The sequence below is a fragment of the Eublepharis macularius genome, chromosome 1 (genome assembly GCF_028583425.1).
Source record: "Eublepharis macularius isolate TG4126 chromosome 1, MPM_Emac_v1.0, whole genome shotgun sequence".
Classification (NCBI taxonomy): domain Eukaryota; kingdom Metazoa; phylum Chordata; class Lepidosauria; order Squamata; family Eublepharidae; genus Eublepharis; species Eublepharis macularius.
Window position 1 is genome coordinate 228746811 of NC_072790.1, and position 16625 is coordinate 228763435.

Sequence of the window (16625 nt, forward strand, 5' to 3'; positions counted from 1 at the left end):
TATAGGAACCCACCGGGGACTCTTGTCTTATGATAAACCCCCAAAACACCTCCTTGCTTTCACTGCCACCACCTCCCGCCAGCCTTCTTGCCTCTAAACTGAGGGGCCAGGATTGGCTCACAGGCCACCAGTGGCTCTGGGTATTCAAATGTGACAAGGGAGAAGGATTGTGGGGTTTAAATGGCTGCACAGAAGACAAAAAGTGCAGCTAGTTGTCATGTGATGGGAGCTGCACCTGGCAACACTGAAAAACATTCTCTGGGGCATCATGATAACCTGAAGACCTAGACATGTGTTTTCATTTAAAACAATGAAAGCAGAGGCCCTCAAAATACTCCTGTCTCTGTCTCATGCCCAAATCTGTGTTCCAGTTGCACAGTGGTCTTATCTGGGAAAAGGCAGCTGCCTGCTGAACCAAGCAATGGAAACATAGAAGCCTTGGAAGCAACTTTATACTGAGGTTAGGCCATTCATCTCCGTAGCCTAGATTGGTAGAAGTTCTTTAGACTCAGGCTAAAAAAGGACTTTCTCAATCCTTAAATGGAGAGGCCTGGGATTGAGTTGGGGATCTTCTACATGTGAATTGTGCACTTTGTCACTGTGCCAAGGCTATAACTTGGGCATCCCCAGCCTTTTGAGCCTGTGGAATTCTGACTCTGGGTGACGGGTGCAACTACAAAATAGCTGCTGCAGGCAGCAGAGCTAACCACAAAAAATCAGGGAGCATGGTTGGGCATAAGTCTGCTAGCAAGTCTTCAACATTTCATGGAGAAACTGTTTCATGGGATGCCTCTTAATGTTTCTAAATAACACCTCTGGCCCCTCCCACTTTCTAGAAACAATTGGCAGGTGGCAGGAAAGAGTCGGCTGGGGCTATGGCACCCACAAGCACATGGAGGACCCTGATCTCACTCACAGACCTATCAAAGGATTGTCTATGCTGTTTCAAGTGGCAAAAGCCCTGGGAAAGCCAGTGGACAGACTGTTGAGTATGCTCTAATTTGTCATTTATTTCTAACCACAGCAGCATGAAACTGGGGAGAAACCAGAAGACCGTCTTGGGCTTAAATAAGAGACCTAACCCTCTCCCTCCACTGCATATCAAAGGGGAGTTGCTTTCCAGTCTCAGACTTAATTCCCCCTCCCCGCTCTTCCATAAACTCTCTTGTAACTATGCTTCCTTTTCTTTCCCACCTCTGTAGGCACCAGTCCTGTTCGGATGGACCCTGATGCAAACCCCCAGGATGAAAAGCAGCATCGGAAAAGTAGGTTGGCCACCCTGCTCCAGAGGCAAAGGAGTCTGCAAGCTCAGGCTCTGTCTTGCCCCGACCCCACGGTGCTGCTGCTGGGGTCTAATGGGACTCAGCTTTTGAGGCGGTAGAGCCTTGTGGGTCAGGGGGCACAGTTTGTCTGTGCATGCTGTCTCTGAGATAGAGATTCCTGATGGAAGAGCAGAAGCCGAGCACAAAGTAGCTTGTCCTCTTGCTCCTGGGCCCTCAGCTGAGGACTCCCCCACCCCAGCTCCTGAGAGCATGGAAGAGAAATCTGTAAAATTTTCAAGTCACCAAGTGGGGCCTGGAGACATCCTGGAATTACAGTTGACCTCCAGATTTACAGAGATCACTTCCTCTGAAGAAATGGCTGTTTGAAGAGTGAACTCTGTGGCATAACGCCTCCCCCAGGTTCCACACCCAAACCTCCAGCAATTTCCCACCCCAGAGGTGAACAAGTAGCTGGAGAGGGGCAGGGAGGGAGCTGGTCAAGCTGCTGGCAGAGGGAGTGGCTAGGCAGAGGCTGCAAGGGAATCCCTCCCCTGCCCTGTCCTCCAGCCAGCCCATGGGGCTCTGTCTTTGAAAACTAGTTCCCAGGTAAAATTGCATCACAGGACATGGGTTTCAATCCATGCCCGGTGTCTCATTTAGCTTGACCCTCATTTTCTGCAAGGCTTAGTGCCCAACCAATCAAGGCCCTCGAAGATCTGTGAGTGGATCTTCCTAGCATTTTTTAAAAAGTAGCTGCATGGGACCCCAATTTTGATTAAGGATGTAGTGCGGGGAGTTCAGCATCAGAAGGAAGAACTTTAGGTTACAGTGATCATGCCTGTATATGAAGAAAACTTACCACATTACTTTGGAAAAAGTATCAGCCCCCGCACAATAATTGTTGTCTTTTACAGGCACAACAAGAAGATCCTCGCAAGTCCCACGTAGGTATTTTGATTCTTGCTGTCTTTAGATAACCCAACCCAAGTTCAATCCGTGAATTATATCAAGTAATTTAATTAGGGCTGCCAACCTTGGAGGTGTGCCCCCACCTTCTGAGCAACAGGTGGCTTGTTCAGGGCCTGCTTGGTAGGAGCACCGCAGTTACAGGCTTCCTTCCATAGAAGTGTGCAGTGTCCCCTTTGTTAGGGCCAAGCTAGATGGCTCAGCATCTACGGGTCCTTTAGAGATGGATTTGGCCATTTAAAAATGCATTGATCTTGTTTCCCCACCACACTCCTTTTCAAGGGCTGAAAGAGTCCCCCACAGTTGTTTTGGCACTTGAAAATGCATTGGATGGGGACGGGGTGGGGCGAGGCAAGATCACCTGGTCCACTGCACCGCCTTGCAGCATTATTAAATGGAAGAATACACATCTAAAATGGCATCGGTGTCCATGGGTTCAGCCTGTGGATGCCATAATGTCTAGTCTGGCCCTTACTATTTCATTGTCAGACCGGTGAAGCTGATCCTCTATAAATAGCTTTAGGTGCCTTTAGCCATATCGCTGTGGATCTGTTGCTTGACAACACTGCTTACGGAGATGGTTAATTGGAACAAAAACTCATGAGACAAGGATTACCTTTGGCTGTGATGAGTTTCTGTGTTCCTTCCTGGAGGAGAGAGGGCATCATAAGAACATAAGAGAAGCCATGTTGGGTCAGGCCAATGGCCCTTCCAGTCCAACACTCTGTGTCACACAGTGGCCAAAAAAACAGGTGTCATCAGGTCTGCCAGTGGGGAAGGGACACTAGAAGCCCTCCCGCTGATTGCCTCCCCAAGCACCAAGAATACAGAGCATCACTGCATCAACCCCCCCCCCCCACTATGGTCTCCTTGCACAGGTCCTGGCTGTCCCACGCCTTGGTAATGAAAGCTCAATGTGCACCCTCTTCCTCCTGGGCATTGGAAGAAAGACCACACACCCCTGGCATCTGCTGCCCCAACCCCTCCTGGGAGAATCTCCCTGGTGGCTGCCCAGGATGGTGCAATCTATGCCAGTCAGAGTGGCCTGAACCCTTCCTACCTGATACTTCCATTTCCACTATAAATGCAGAGGCATTCACTAAGGCAGCGAAGTACCTGCATGGTACTTTTCCTTGCACTTTCCTTAGCACATCTGGTCTCCTCTCCCCCATTTTTGGTAATTACCTGGTAATTGACATATCACTATAGCTTCAAATGGGTAATTGACATGTAGATCTAACTTAAAAGTCAAAATCCACATCCTCCTGTCTATGCAGAGATGCTTGGGAAAGATCACAGCAAAGGGTGGATGCGGGGGTGTTACCGAAAGTCTAAGATTGGGGGACAAGGGATATTCCGAAACAATCCCATTTCAGTGTAGACATGAGGATTTGTACTGAGGATGCACTGAGGGAGGTTGAACCCTTCAACTTGTGTCCAGTTCTGTCAAATCAACCTAAATTCCCTGAATTGCTATTTGCATTTTAAAGGTCACATCTTTTTTCCCCTTTAAAATGCAAAAAGCAGAACAGGAGGGGCAGGTTTTAGCCCCACAGTTCAACAGCCATAAACTAATTGCCATGGGTTCACGTTCCCTTGAATACTGTCCCCACATGGTGAAAGCTGGTATTTACCTGCCCAAGAAGTTCAAGACCTACTAAACAGATGACTGTTGCCAAATATGGCAGCCATATGTTTAGCTCAGCCGCCTATCTGTGACATCCAGGGCTTTTTTTCAGTGGGAACGTGGTGGAACGGAGTTCCGGCACCCCTTGAAAATACTCGGCAATAGTGCGTGAAAATATTTCAAAGAATCCCGTTTCTTCCTCATTTTCCTCTTGAGAGTTCCGCCACCTCTCACCCGTTTCCTGACATCATTATTCTGTTTCTCCCACACCCTGCCAGCAGCAGCTAGTGATGCAGAGGAGGATACATGGAATGCCATGATGTCAGAACATACAATGAAATTAGACTCACACGTGCCATTTTTCACATTTGCTTCTCATTTTCGAGCAGGAGAATCGTTTCTCCATCAGACAGGAAATACCAGCTGTTAGTGGAGCCTCTGTAATGAGTGACGTGAGACCATTCAGCACCCCAGCAAATAATGTATGAATTGATCCCATGTTTCCAAACATTCAAGCCATGGAAAAAAATTTTCCCCTTCTCTGTTCTTTTTCTTTCTTTCTCAACAGGAGACGAATTTGAAGGCCCACCTGCTTCTTTTAAGCCCCTCTATCCTGCCAAACCCTCACCCAGTTTCCTAGAACTTCCATCTACTCAATGGAGGCCTAGCCCAGGCCTTACATATACTCAGACGGCTAGGATAGGGAAAGGAAAGAAACATTTCTGTAAGTGACGGAAACCCTGTTATGCTTCATGTGTGAGTGCAGTCAGTTTTCCTGGAAGCTGTAACCCAGTAGCATTCAGCATTTGGGGTGATTGTGCAATAAGCGAAATCCAATGTCTAAGAGGCATTTGGGATGGTAAACATCTGAGACCGATTGTCTGTGTTGGTTTGATGCCATGGTATGTTCAGCTGCTCAGGGAATTGAGTAGTTTGCAGTCCAGATTCTATGAGGTATAGGGAAATTGTCTATCTAGGTAGAGTTTAGAACTTCACACAAGAATGGTTGGAGACTGGGAAGAGGTCATGGGAAGTTAGGAGACAGGTAGAAGCAGGAAGACTGAAGGAAGAGTATAGAGCAAGCAATAGACTGAGGAGGAATCTGAAGAAAAGACATGTTGTTAGAGACGCATCTCTCCATCAGGTACAGTCACCAAAAGCCTGAAGAGATGCATTCTTTTGGCTGCCTCCCACTTACAGAACTTTCTTCCATTGGAAACTAACCAAGGCCTGAGCACTTTTTAAGATCAGCTGCAAGGCCTTCCTGTTTGGGCCTGTCTTCAGGATTGTTTCCACATCTTGCTGTTTTCTCCCCCCCAAAACTGCACAGGTTTTAAATTGGTCTTCCATATTGTTGTGCTTGTGGGTTTTCCCTGGTTTTGTGCTGCAGTTTCCCAAAATTTGCTCATGGTACTATCATTCCTGAAAGATTGTACCGAAAGTGGGTTTGAGGACAGTGTAGATGGGAAGGCATGGAATTCCACAGCTCCCTGCCCATATTCAGTCTCATTTCTCCTGCCTGCCACCACCCCGTCTTCATACACCAGTGGTTTTTTTGCCTGTTAAAGAAATCAGTAGATATATTGCTGTAACATCCTAACACTACAGTGATATTCCTACCAAAACAAACACACACCTAGCAAAAAGCCTGCCAGAAGCAAGGAGGAGTAAATAATGGGCATGAGAGGAAAGAAAAACCTCTTTGTGGAAGCTCTGTTGTAGCAGTGAGAGCAAAATGGCCCATCAGCTCTATGTGGAAGCTCCCTGGGAAAGGGAAGAAAAATGTCAGGGAACTGGAAAGGGTATGACTGTAGAACTGTATAAGCAAAACCCAGCAAGCCAGCGCATGCCTGTATTTCTTTTCCCTCCCCAGTGCCTGATCACCAGCCCCAGGAATGCTTCGGTCTCCTTGAGTGCATGCACAACAACATCCAGGTGCAAACGCAGATCGCCCAGGCGCAGCTGTCCCTGCTGGAGGACATGCGAGAGTCCATTAACAGCCTCCTCTCCCGGCAGGAGCAGCAAAGCCCCGAGACCACTGGGCAGCCAGAGCAACGCACCCAGAAAGGCTCACCTTCCTTGCCCCATCCCCTCAGCTAACAGCACACGCCAATGACTTTCTCCAACTCAAAGCCCTTGCTCTGCGCCGAGAGCAACTGTACCTCCAGATCACTTTCTGTGACAACACAAGGTCTTTGTATTTTACTTATGGCTGCAAAATTTGGCAGCCGGGAATGCCATGGGATGCAGAATGTGATAGAACTTGACAATAAAAATAGTTACACATTCTGCAGTATCCGTCTTCCTTCCTACCTTTGTACTAACTTCTTATGCCGAGCATTGTAGATGTGGGGAAAATATCTGAAGCAGTAAGTTAGTTCAGCCTGTTAGCCCAGTGTGATAGAGTTGGTTGTAAATAAAAAGTTTAGTAGTCACTTCTGATCTACAGCTTTTCTACCAAGCCAAGTCAATTCTTACAGCATTACTAGTTTTCACAACAACCTCTGTGAAGTAGGTTAGGCTGTGCAAAAGTGACTTTCCCAAGGATCTCTGGTGAGGCTCGTGTCTTCCCTGTATAACCACAATTCACTAGTAAATTCAGGGCTTTTTTTCAGCTGGAATGCGGTGGAACGGAGTTCCGGAACCTCTTGAAAATGGTCACATGGCTGGTGGCCCCGCCCCCTGATCTCCAGACAGAGGGGAGTTTAGAGTGGCGTGGAGGGCAATCTAAACTCCCCTCTGTCTGGAGATCAGGGGGCGGGACCACCAGCCATGTGACCATTTTCTCCGAGGGCAACCCACTGAGTTCCACCACCTCTTTCCCCAGAAAAACAGCCCTGAGTAAGTTTCTTTGTATTATACAAATTCATGGAGAATAGAGCAGTCAACAGCTATTAGCCACAACTAAACAGAACTCTCATGTTCAGACGTAGTCCATCTCTGTAAATCAGACAACAGGGACAAATTTGTGCTGAACCAGTAAAAAAAAAAAAACCTGGCAGCCCAAGACAGGCTACTGCAGCAGTCTAATTTCCCTTTTCTACGTGAGTTGTGTTTTTTCAGTTTTGTAACACTAACGGAGGTTATGAAGTATGACTAACACAATTACAGAGGCACAAATGATGGTGACAGGGGTAAGTGCTGGGCTCTGGCCTTGAGAGACATCCAAGACCACGTGTTCTCTTTTGGTCCCATCTCAACCACTGATATCAACCAAACAAGCTTTCTTGACAGGCCCAGAAGTGTACACCATGTTTCAATAGCAAAGTTGCCTAGAGAGATGTCGACCCAAAGCTGGGAGGCTCTTTTCTTCTGGACATCTATACAAACCTGAGCTAGTCTATGTCCCTGAAGGGTGGTACAAACTTAGTCCTTGGGCTTGGTGTACAGCAGCCAGGATCCAGCAAGTGCAAAGGGCTAACTTTAATTGCAGTGAAACCCTAAGTTAGGTAGGAGGACAGCTTTAAAATATTTTCAATAAATAAAACAATCGCTTATTACAATTTACAACCAGTCATAAAATAATGTATACTGAGAGATTTGATCAGAATCCTGGACGTTTAAGCACATCAGAACAGAACCATCTTGGCGTGCTGGTCTTCTCACCTCTCAAATATGAAGATTATGAGCGGCATCGGCAGAATGCACCTCCAGAGAAGATCAACCTTCACACATCTATTATTAGGGGGAAAGGAAAGGTAACATCAGGGGACGGGTTTTGTAGAAGGGGTTGCGCCGTACAGCAACAGAGCCTTGGTGCGATAGACCACGTTTTAAAAAAGCCACCAAGATCTAAGTTTGTCCGATCAAAATATTGCGCCGCTGCACCTTTTAGCCCCACTTAATTTGTCTAAGAGGTTTTTCTTTTTCGTCTACGGGAAACGCCAGACACGTGCGCCTTGCTGAGCCCCACAACTACATTTCCCTGCAAGCGCTGCGGCTGCAGGGGTAACCACATGACACCTGCGAGGGGGCGGGGTTCCGGCGAGCTCGTTCGGACGAGGGAGCGCTGACGCTCTCTTCCGTTCTGTTGGCAGCGGCAGAAGCAAAGGTGGGAGAATCCAGGTCCTGGGGTGGCAGAGGGTTGCTGGGAGGTCCTGGCAGAGAAAAGCAAAGTTGGGAGAGGGAGTAAAGGGGTGGTTTGGTGTTTATGTGTATGGGTGCCAGTAAAGTAAAGGGCATGTTTGAATGGAGGCAGAAACACGTAAGCGGCTGTTAGGGAAAGATAAGATGGGGGGGGGGGGCTTTGTGAGGAGGCTCATAGGGAAGGGTGCTAGTTGAGGCGAGAGGTCTTGGGTCATTAGAGGGGGAGAGATAGGATCCCAGAAACGTAATTTTGATTTGGTTAGAGGGTTTGAAGAGGGGTGGCAAACAAGATTAGACCGTGTTGCATAGTAGGTTTTTAAAAAAGAATGAAGTAAATGGAATTGGAGCACAGAGGTGAGTGGAGTGCCCTAGGATGTGGTTATAGGTGAATGCGTTACAGTGAGTTAGACCCTCAGTCTATCAAGGTCAGCATTGTCTACTCTGACTGGCAGTGACTCTTGAGGGTCTCGGGCTGAAGTTTTTCATATCGCCTGCTTCCTGATCCTTTTAACTGGAAGTTGAACCTTGGGCCTTCTGCAAGCAAAGCAGATGCTCTGCATCTGTGCCATGGAGGATGGAAAGTGGGTCTCTAAAAGAGCATTCGTTGGGGTTTGGAAAGACTGGACCCAAGATGACATGGTGCCTGAGGTGGAAAATCATAATGGTGCCCTGCTTCCCACTAATGAATTGGGAGCCAATCTACTGGGAAGTTTGTCTGCACAAGAGCCATTGAAATGAATGAGATTGCGTGGAAATACTCTGTCCCATCCATTTAGCTGGGCTTATGCAGGTATTCTTCTGGATGGGTCACGTGTTTCCTGACCTGCTGCCTTCATAGGACTTCAGATCAGGCACCTGAAACAGCTGCCTCCCCTGACCTCCTGGTAGGGTTAGCTCTGTTGCAGAATAGGATGGGATTGGGGAGGTTGTTAGCAGACCCGGAGGCAAGCAAGAGATTCTGGGACAGGCATGGGAAGCCTTGTTCCTTACATGGGTTGTTATCCTACAGGCTTCTCCAGATGTTGGTCTGGGGTTCATTGTGGACTGATGTTAGTTACGGTTTTTCAAAATCTTAATGTGTACCTCAGAAATCTGTTCCAATCTTTCCCCTGATATGCCTAGTCTCTTGGTATTGTCTGAATGCTACACGGGTTAAACTTTTTCCCTTGTTTTCTTTCTTGCTTTTGACTACAAGTGGGAATAGCATAGTGGTTAAGTGGTTGAGCTAAAGATCAACACTCTGCTGGTTCTAATCCCACTACTGCTGTGAGCGCAGCAGGTGGCCTTGGGTCAGCCACTCCTCTTAGCTCCAGCTCCCCAGCTGTATTGTGGGGAATAATAACAACACTGACTTTGATCACCACTCTGAGTGGGCAGTAATTTGTTCAGAAGGGTTGTTATTATTGTTTAAAATGAGCAGTTATCCTTTGAACAGTCTTTAAGCAACCTTTAACCAACTCTAAAGTATGTTCATTCAGATGTGAAGCGAGGATTCAGACCTCTGTTTAATGACTGTGAGTTCAGAATGGGGCTGGCTGACTCCAGATTAAGTGTACTGTGGAGGAAGGGGTCTGTTTAATACTGGAGTGGATTTTAATATCTTCTAATACCTTGTTTATATTTTTGTTTTGTAAGCCACCTCAGGCAGGTTCCTGGAGAGGTGGCATAATTTTTTTTCTGAATAAGATAAATTGTAACTGTAGCACTCTGTTTTCTCAAGCATTCTCACCTGCTGCTTCTCTCATTGAGTTAGAAGACAATAGGTCCACCCTTTCTTTTAATCTCTCAAAAAAGTCACAAGGGGAGCATGCTTTTTTTTTTTTGAATGGACAGATGACTTGCGAGGAAAAAAGTTAGCCCTTTCTCAGGCCTCCCCTCCCCCTTTTAATGTGGAAGCACCAGCATCTGCTTTATCTGAGGAAAGAAAGTCTGACAAGGGGACATTGCAGACCTTCACATCATGTCTAGTTCTGTCCTAATGAACCTGGCTATATGAAGGTGGGTGTGACACAACATTCTTCATTTTTTGCCACTTAGCTTCCCTCCTCAATTTTCATTGCTTTCCACACACTTTGAAAGTTGTAGTGCTGTAGCTTGCTTGCTTGCTTCCAGCGTCCTCCCGTTTCTTTTCCAAAGTGTCCATCCTTTGGTGCCATCTCCTTTCTGGAAATAAATGCATTAGACCTTCTCTTCTTTCTTGGCAGATGAAGCTGTTAGTCCTATTTGTGCTGGTCCTCTTTGCCGCTGTCCACTGTGAAGAAGGAGCCAGGCTCTTGGCCTCCAAGGCTCTGTTGAACAGATATGCTGTGGAAGGCAGGGACCTCACTTTGCAGTACAACATCTACAACGTGGGTTCCAGGTAAATCCTGGGAAGGTGTTGAGGGAGGGCTCATGTTAAGAGCCGTTATGGTAGCTTTAAGGCTCAGGTGGATGCCATCTTTCAGGGAAGGACCATTGCAGTGGTTGAGTGGAAGGGTGGTATGCACTTCCTGTTTTCTTTCCCAAGGCATCCCAGTGCAGTCTTTTTGGACAATCCAGTACAAAATTGATTCCAGCTATTTGAATGCCTGCCTACTAAAACCTTTCCCATAGAGTTATGGAGTAACTCCCCTTGTCTCAATCATGTTCCTGACACCCAAGTGGGGACTCCTGAGTTTGGAACCGGAAATTCAGAATGTACAGCTCCCTAGTATACATTCTCTATGTTTTTTTTCTCATCTTCAGATCATATATTGTTCCTAATATATCCCCCACCCCGATCTGTTTATCTGCAGTGCAGCCTTAGAAGTGGAGCTGTCTGATGATTCGTTTCCTCCAGAAGACTTTGGGATCGTGTCTGGAATGCTCAGTGTCAAATGGGACAGGATTGCACCGTATCTTTTTGTTCAGAGAGGTGGTTGGGAGGCTCTTATTAGAATGCTGAATGTCTCAGCTATGTTTCTCGCTGTAGAGCAGAGGTCCCCAACATGGTGCTTGCCAACACCGTTTCTGGTGTCCGCCAAATGCTTCTAGAAAGTGGGCAGGGCCAGTGGGGCTTTTGCCCAGCAGGACTTTTGATTGGCTATTGGAGACTTGATTAGCTATGCAGATTTTTAAAAAGCTGCTTCTGCAGCAGCTGTCCCCATAGCACAAGGATCGTCACTATGTTACTGAAGGTGTATGCTAGAAAATATTTTTAAATAATACGTTCATTTTAAAGGGCATACTCTTAAACAAAGCTTCTGCCTAAAATGTTAAGAGTTACTATCAGAGCTGTGCATAATCTCACTCCCTGACATTTTGCAGTTGGCTTTGTCTCCCATGGCAGCCATTTTGTGGTTTGCGTTGTCTTCTGCAGCAGCCATTTTATGGCTGAGCCCACCAACCTATGGCAGAATTCCAAAGGAGCCTGCAGGTTCAAAAAGTGTGGGGACCCTGGTTGGAGGAAGATTGGCAGTACTGTTCTAATCTCTCAGGAAGCAAATAAAGAACCCATAACTCTCCTCCATGTTCCCTTTGGCTTCTCCTTGGGTTTCTTATTGTACTGGCCTGGGCTTGTAGCAGTGTCAGGAAAAAAAGGGTGTGTGGTTCTCTCCTTCTGAAGCACATAACAAGGCAGTTGTATGCCTTCCCTGCATTGTGCAGGATTTTCATGTGCTCTGCCCATGAACACTGCACCTATAATCTTTCAGACACAGAACCTGGAGTTTTTTGGACTCAGCCCCGTGAGTGCAGTCTTTGTCTCTTTGGAGAACCTGCTTTGGATCCTGGTTTATTATTGACTCCATCACACTTGGCCGTGGAGAGTCACCTGATCCCTAGGGACAGTGATTTGGGGGACTGCAGGGAGTTGGAAGCTTCCGTTAACACAGTTGTGCTTGTGGAACTTTGGGTCTCATTCATTAACTTTTTTAAAAATAAAAGGCAACGTCACTTGGCGATAGCGTACACTTAATGCTTTGTTGCAAATATTGACGGCCATTTCTCTCCTCTGTCTGGTCTCTGGTCAAGGACTTGGGATCTCGGTTTTCTTTGAACCACAGAGCAAACGTCAGGGGCTATGAAAGGAGCAATAATACTGAATGCCCCCTCAGCCTGGGCTTTGAATCCCCTTAAGTTTGGCTCCTTTTTTGTTCCCCTCCTGTGATGAAATTTGCTTTCTTAACCACTGGCTGCTCAGTGCCAGCAACGTCTCCCACACAGTGGTCCTGAGACCCTTGAAAGCCGGCTACTTCAACTTCACATCAGCTACTATCACATACCTGGCGCAGGAAGGGGGACAAGTGGTGGTAAGTATCACTTGTTCCGGGGTGGAATCTAAGGCCCTTGCCAGGTCTGCAGGGTCCATTTCTTTTGGCTTCTCAGCTTGTTACTTTGGGTGGGCACTGGCCACGCCTGCCCCAAATCACAAATTTGCCCTCGTACTGTTCTTTTAGAGAAGGCCAAAAGGAGTGCCTTGCCAGAAAGGCAGAGAAACCAGGCTTCCTTTCCTTCCTGGAGAACTTGGAGGAGGAAAGGTGGTTTCTCTCCCATGAGCTGAGTTTTTGCTGGAAGTCATGCATAAGTGCTCACTGGCGACAGAAAGGGATGCATGTTCCTCATAGGGAGTTTTGTGAACTTGCAGAACCTTTGACCATTCAACTGCACAATCTAGGAACAAGACTTTTTCCCACCTTCTGTCCTTGAGGATCTAGAGTCGGGGGTAAATGGCTGCCCCTTGTGATGCTTAGTGGGGCCTTACCTGGCTTATAGGGAGAACTTCAAAGATGCAAGTCAGTTGGGGTGGAATAAAAAGAAATCATTCTCTCACAGACATGCACACCTCTATAAAAGACAGATGAGCGGTGGTGGTAGTGGTGGTTGGCCCTATCTGTGGTGGCCGCTAGAAATTGACCAATAGCCACATGTTGAGTTTTGATTGCTTAGATATCCTGGAACTCCTGGAGGTGGGTGAAGGTCAGCAACAAGCTGATGGTCAATCTAGGTGTTCTTCATGATCAGTGGAGTTGGGCAGTGGGGCGAGTGTCTGTCTGAGGTCTTGAACAGCTTCGTTGGGGGGTATTTCCAGGCTCCAAACTAATTGCCCTCCCCTCTTCTGATCTTTCAGGTTGGCTTCACCAGTGCTCCAGGGCAAGGGGGGATCCTGGCCCAGCGAGAATTCGATAGGAGATTTTCACCACACTTTGTAAGTAAATACTAGCCTACCTCAGAGAATCTGTAAGTGCCTCTAATTCTACAGGCTGACCAAGGTGCTCTGTATTGGCAGTGCTGTTGGTGTACTGTTTAAACAGTGGCTGAAATTAAAGACTGAAACTTGGTTTCTCCAAGACTCTGGAACTTTCTTCCTTCTAGAGTCTCAACCGAGTCCCAGGGCTGAAGAGCCATGACTGAGTGGTAAAGCAAATGGCTTGCTTGCAGAAGGTCCCAGGTTCGATCCCCAGCATCTCCAGTTAAAAGGATCAGGTTATAGGTGATATGAATAAAGACTTCTGTCTGAGATCCTGGAGAGCGACGGCCAGAGTGGGCAACTCTGACTTTATTTGTTTACTGACTTCATGTATTGTTCGTCTTTCTATCAAGGCTGATTGTGTGTAAAATGCCATCAAGTTGCAGCTGACTTATGGCGACCCTGTAGGGATTTCAAGGCAAGAGGCATTCAGAAGTGGTTTACTATTGTCTGCCACTGTGTAGAAAGCCCAGACTTCCTTGGTGGTCTCCCATCCAAGTACCAGCCAGTGTCAACCCTGCTTAGCTTCCAAGATTTGATGAGATCAAACGAGCCTGGCTCTCAGCTCAGGACCCTTGCAGATTACAGAATTAGACAGAATACAGAATGGAAAAAAGTAATGCTCTAAAGAGCAGCATACAATAAAAAGAGCCAGAGTCCCGTAGTACCTATAACAAAAGTAACAAAATTTGTGGAAAGATATAAGCTTTCATGAGGCACAGCTCACTTCTTCAGGTAAGTGAGCTGTGGCTCACGAAAGCTCATACCCTTCCACAAATTTTGTTAGTCTTATTATAGATATTGGTGCTACAGAACTCTTGCTGTTTTCTGCTGCTACAGACAGACTTACATGGCTACCCATCTTGATCTATCTGCATACAATAAACAATGCAAGATAATGATAACAACAACATTCGATTTATATACCCTTCAGGACAATTTAATACCATACTCAGAGCGGTTTACAAAGTGTGTTGTTGTTATCCTCACGATAATCACCCTGTGAGGTGGGTGGGGCTGAGAGAGCTCTGGGAGAGCTGTGACTGACTCAAGGTCACCCAGCTGGCTTCAAGGGGAGGAGTGGGGAATCAGACTCAGTTCTCCGGATTAGAGTCCTGTCGCTCTTAACCATTACACCAAACTGCTGGTGGCCTGCTTGGTCAGGCCAGTGGTCCATTGAGTCCAGCATCTTGTTTCACACAGTGGCCAACCAGTTACTCTGGAAAGCCAGCAGCAGGGCATAAAGCCTGAGGCCTTCCTCTGAAGTTGCCTTCTAGGACTGGTGTTCAGAGACTGACTGCCTCTGAATGTGGAGGTTTTCCCTCAGTTACTGTGGCTAGTAGCCACTGATGAACTTCTCCTCCATGAGTCCGTCTGTTCCCTTTTTAAAGCCATCCCTGCTTGTTTCCATCATCATGTCCGTTGGCAGTGAATTCCACAATATACTGAAGGGAGTTTCAGCCGCAAGGTTAGTGCGCACGTGGGCTGGCATGACATAGCGGTGAGCGAATAGACCCTGTGAAGCTGCTGTACAGAGTCAGACCCACAATCCTTTCGCTGATCACTGGCTCCCGTGAGGGGCAGAAGCTCTCCAGGGTCTCACGCATAAAAAGGTCTTTTCCCATCTCTGCTGTTCCTCTTCTAAATGGAGATGCCAGGGATTGAACTCCGGATCTTCTGCATGCAAAGCTGATGCTCTGCCACTGAGCTATAGCCCCTCCCTGGAATGGCCATCCTCCTTTTACATTTCAAGGCCTGTTGCTCTTTGGCTCTCCACAGAGAGGCCATGCTTGCAACCGTCGTGATGCAATATTTCACTTCTAATATTTCTTTCCTTCCTCTTTTCTCTCTCTCTCTAAAGCTGGATTGGGCGGCCTTTGGGGTCATGACTCTTCCTTCCATCGGCATCCCCCTGCTGCTGTGGTACTCAAGCAAAAGGAAGTACGACACTCCCAAGACTAAGAAGAACTGAACCACGCCAGGTGACCACTGAGGCGGTATTTGGGAGTGACGGCAAAGCGAACAGCGGCTCCGTGCTCAGAACTCTTTTTTCAAATGTGGAATTCGTATGTCGCTGTTTGGGAAGCAGCTGCCATTTGAAAGGATGCTGGAGAAGCAAGCCTCCCATACACAAGGCTGCCCCCCTTCTTTTCTCGTCTCCTCTGTGGTCCCCTTCTGGCCACACAGTTGAAAGATCCATCCTGCTTCGTTAACGGAGACCACCTCTGCGCCAACCCCTCCTTTTCTCAGCCAGCATTTTTTTTTCTTCAAAGAAAGAGGCTTGCCCTAGGAGGAGAGATCTCCGAGCCACGAATGCATTTAAATTGGAACACTTTGATATTAGTTTGAAAGAAAGAGAGAGAGCGCTGTCATGTTGTGTGGGAGGGTTTTTTAATTACAAAAAAATAAATCACAAGTGATGAATCTGGTGTGATTCTATTTTTCTCTTTAGTCGCTGCGACGCTTCTGAGTTGGTGTATTTCGAAGTAGTAGACGGAAAATAAGTTGGTATCCTTTAGCACGTCTGTTGTATAGAGGAGCAAAAGAAATGATGGACATTCTGTGTCAAAGAAGCCGTGATTCTGTGAACAGTTGGGGTTCTGCAAACTGCAGACATGCATAATGCTTTCACTAGTCATGGGAAAAGGCAAGGCCCTGAAAGCTCTGCCCCTGGATTTTATGTTGCTGCCTCCTTTTTATTTTAAAGGACTTCCTGATTACTTGCAGATTGCGATTTGAATGTAAGCCGGCTTGCGAATTTTGCAAGCCGATTTTTGTAAGCCAGCTTGTGAATTTTGCCCCTAAATAAGTGAACACGAGACCACTGGAGAAAGAGGATAGGCCACAGATCTGGGACAGAGAAACCAAGGTGGTTTTTGACCTGATGTATAATTTGCTTACTGCAAAATGTGGGGTTGACCGTTGGCATATTAGATGGAGGTTAAGGAAATCTGTGTTAAGGCGCATTCAGCAACATGACCAGAGGAGTTCTGCACCCCGTATAAATGAAGCATGAATTTGTGACTTTTTTGCATGATTTTTTTGGTTAATATTTTCCATAATTTATTATACTTTTGCTAGTCAGGGGGCTACTGAAGCTCTGCCCTTGGGTCACTGGAAATCCTATTAAGCCGTTCCTTTGGCTCCTGAGGTTACAGCCAGCATTCTCCTCCCACGCTTTTCAAACATATTTTCTGCACTCACAAGAACTAGAAACTTGCTTTGTATTTTTAAGGAAAAAACAGATTCTCAGGAAGCTCATTCTGCAGCCGAAATCTCACAGTGTCTTTTCTGTACTGCTGTGGTATGCTCAGAGCCCCGGTGATGCATTGTGTTTTCCCACTGTTTATTTAGGCCTTCTAAATTTGGCTGATTTGAGAACAAATCAGGCCAGAACTCTCAGCTGTTCGCCACACGGGGCCCCGTTCTCGCTGAATTCTGCGGTGTAGGCAAAAAAGCCCTCGTAGGCTTTTTTTTC

The 16625-nt window shown here is 46.9% G+C and overlaps 2 protein-coding genes across 3 annotated transcripts; both read left to right on the forward strand.

The window, feature by feature from the left end:
• Nucleotides 1-1195: 1195 nt before the first annotated feature.
• TSACC (TSSK6 activating cochaperone) lies at nt 1196-5955 on the forward strand. Its single transcript, XM_054972981.1, has 4 exons — nt 1196-1265; nt 2177-2206; nt 4424-4579; nt 5729-5955. The coding sequence occupies exons 1-4, from the start codon at nt 1220-1222 to the stop codon at nt 5953-5955; spliced, it is 459 nt and encodes a 152-aa protein (XP_054828956.1). The 5' UTR covers nt 1196-1219.
• A 1873-nt stretch (nt 5956-7828) lies between these two features.
• Nucleotides 7829-15571, forward strand: SSR2 (signal sequence receptor subunit 2). Of its 2 annotated transcripts, none has more exons than XM_054998088.1 (6): nt 7829-7906; nt 10146-10300; nt 10716-10814; nt 12101-12209; nt 13028-13105; nt 15009-15571. In XM_054998088.1, exons 2-6 carry the CDS (start codon nt 10146-10148, stop codon nt 15117-15119), a joined length of 552 nt encoding a protein of 183 aa, XP_054854063.1. In that variant the 5' UTR covers nt 7829-7906; the 3' UTR covers nt 15120-15571. The 2 variants fall into 2 exon arrangements, with proteins under 2 accessions (XP_054854063.1, XP_054853244.1); XM_054997269.1 differs by lacking the exon at nt 7829-7906 and adding an exon at nt 9840-9939.
• Nucleotides 15572-16625: the final 1054 nt, after the last annotated feature.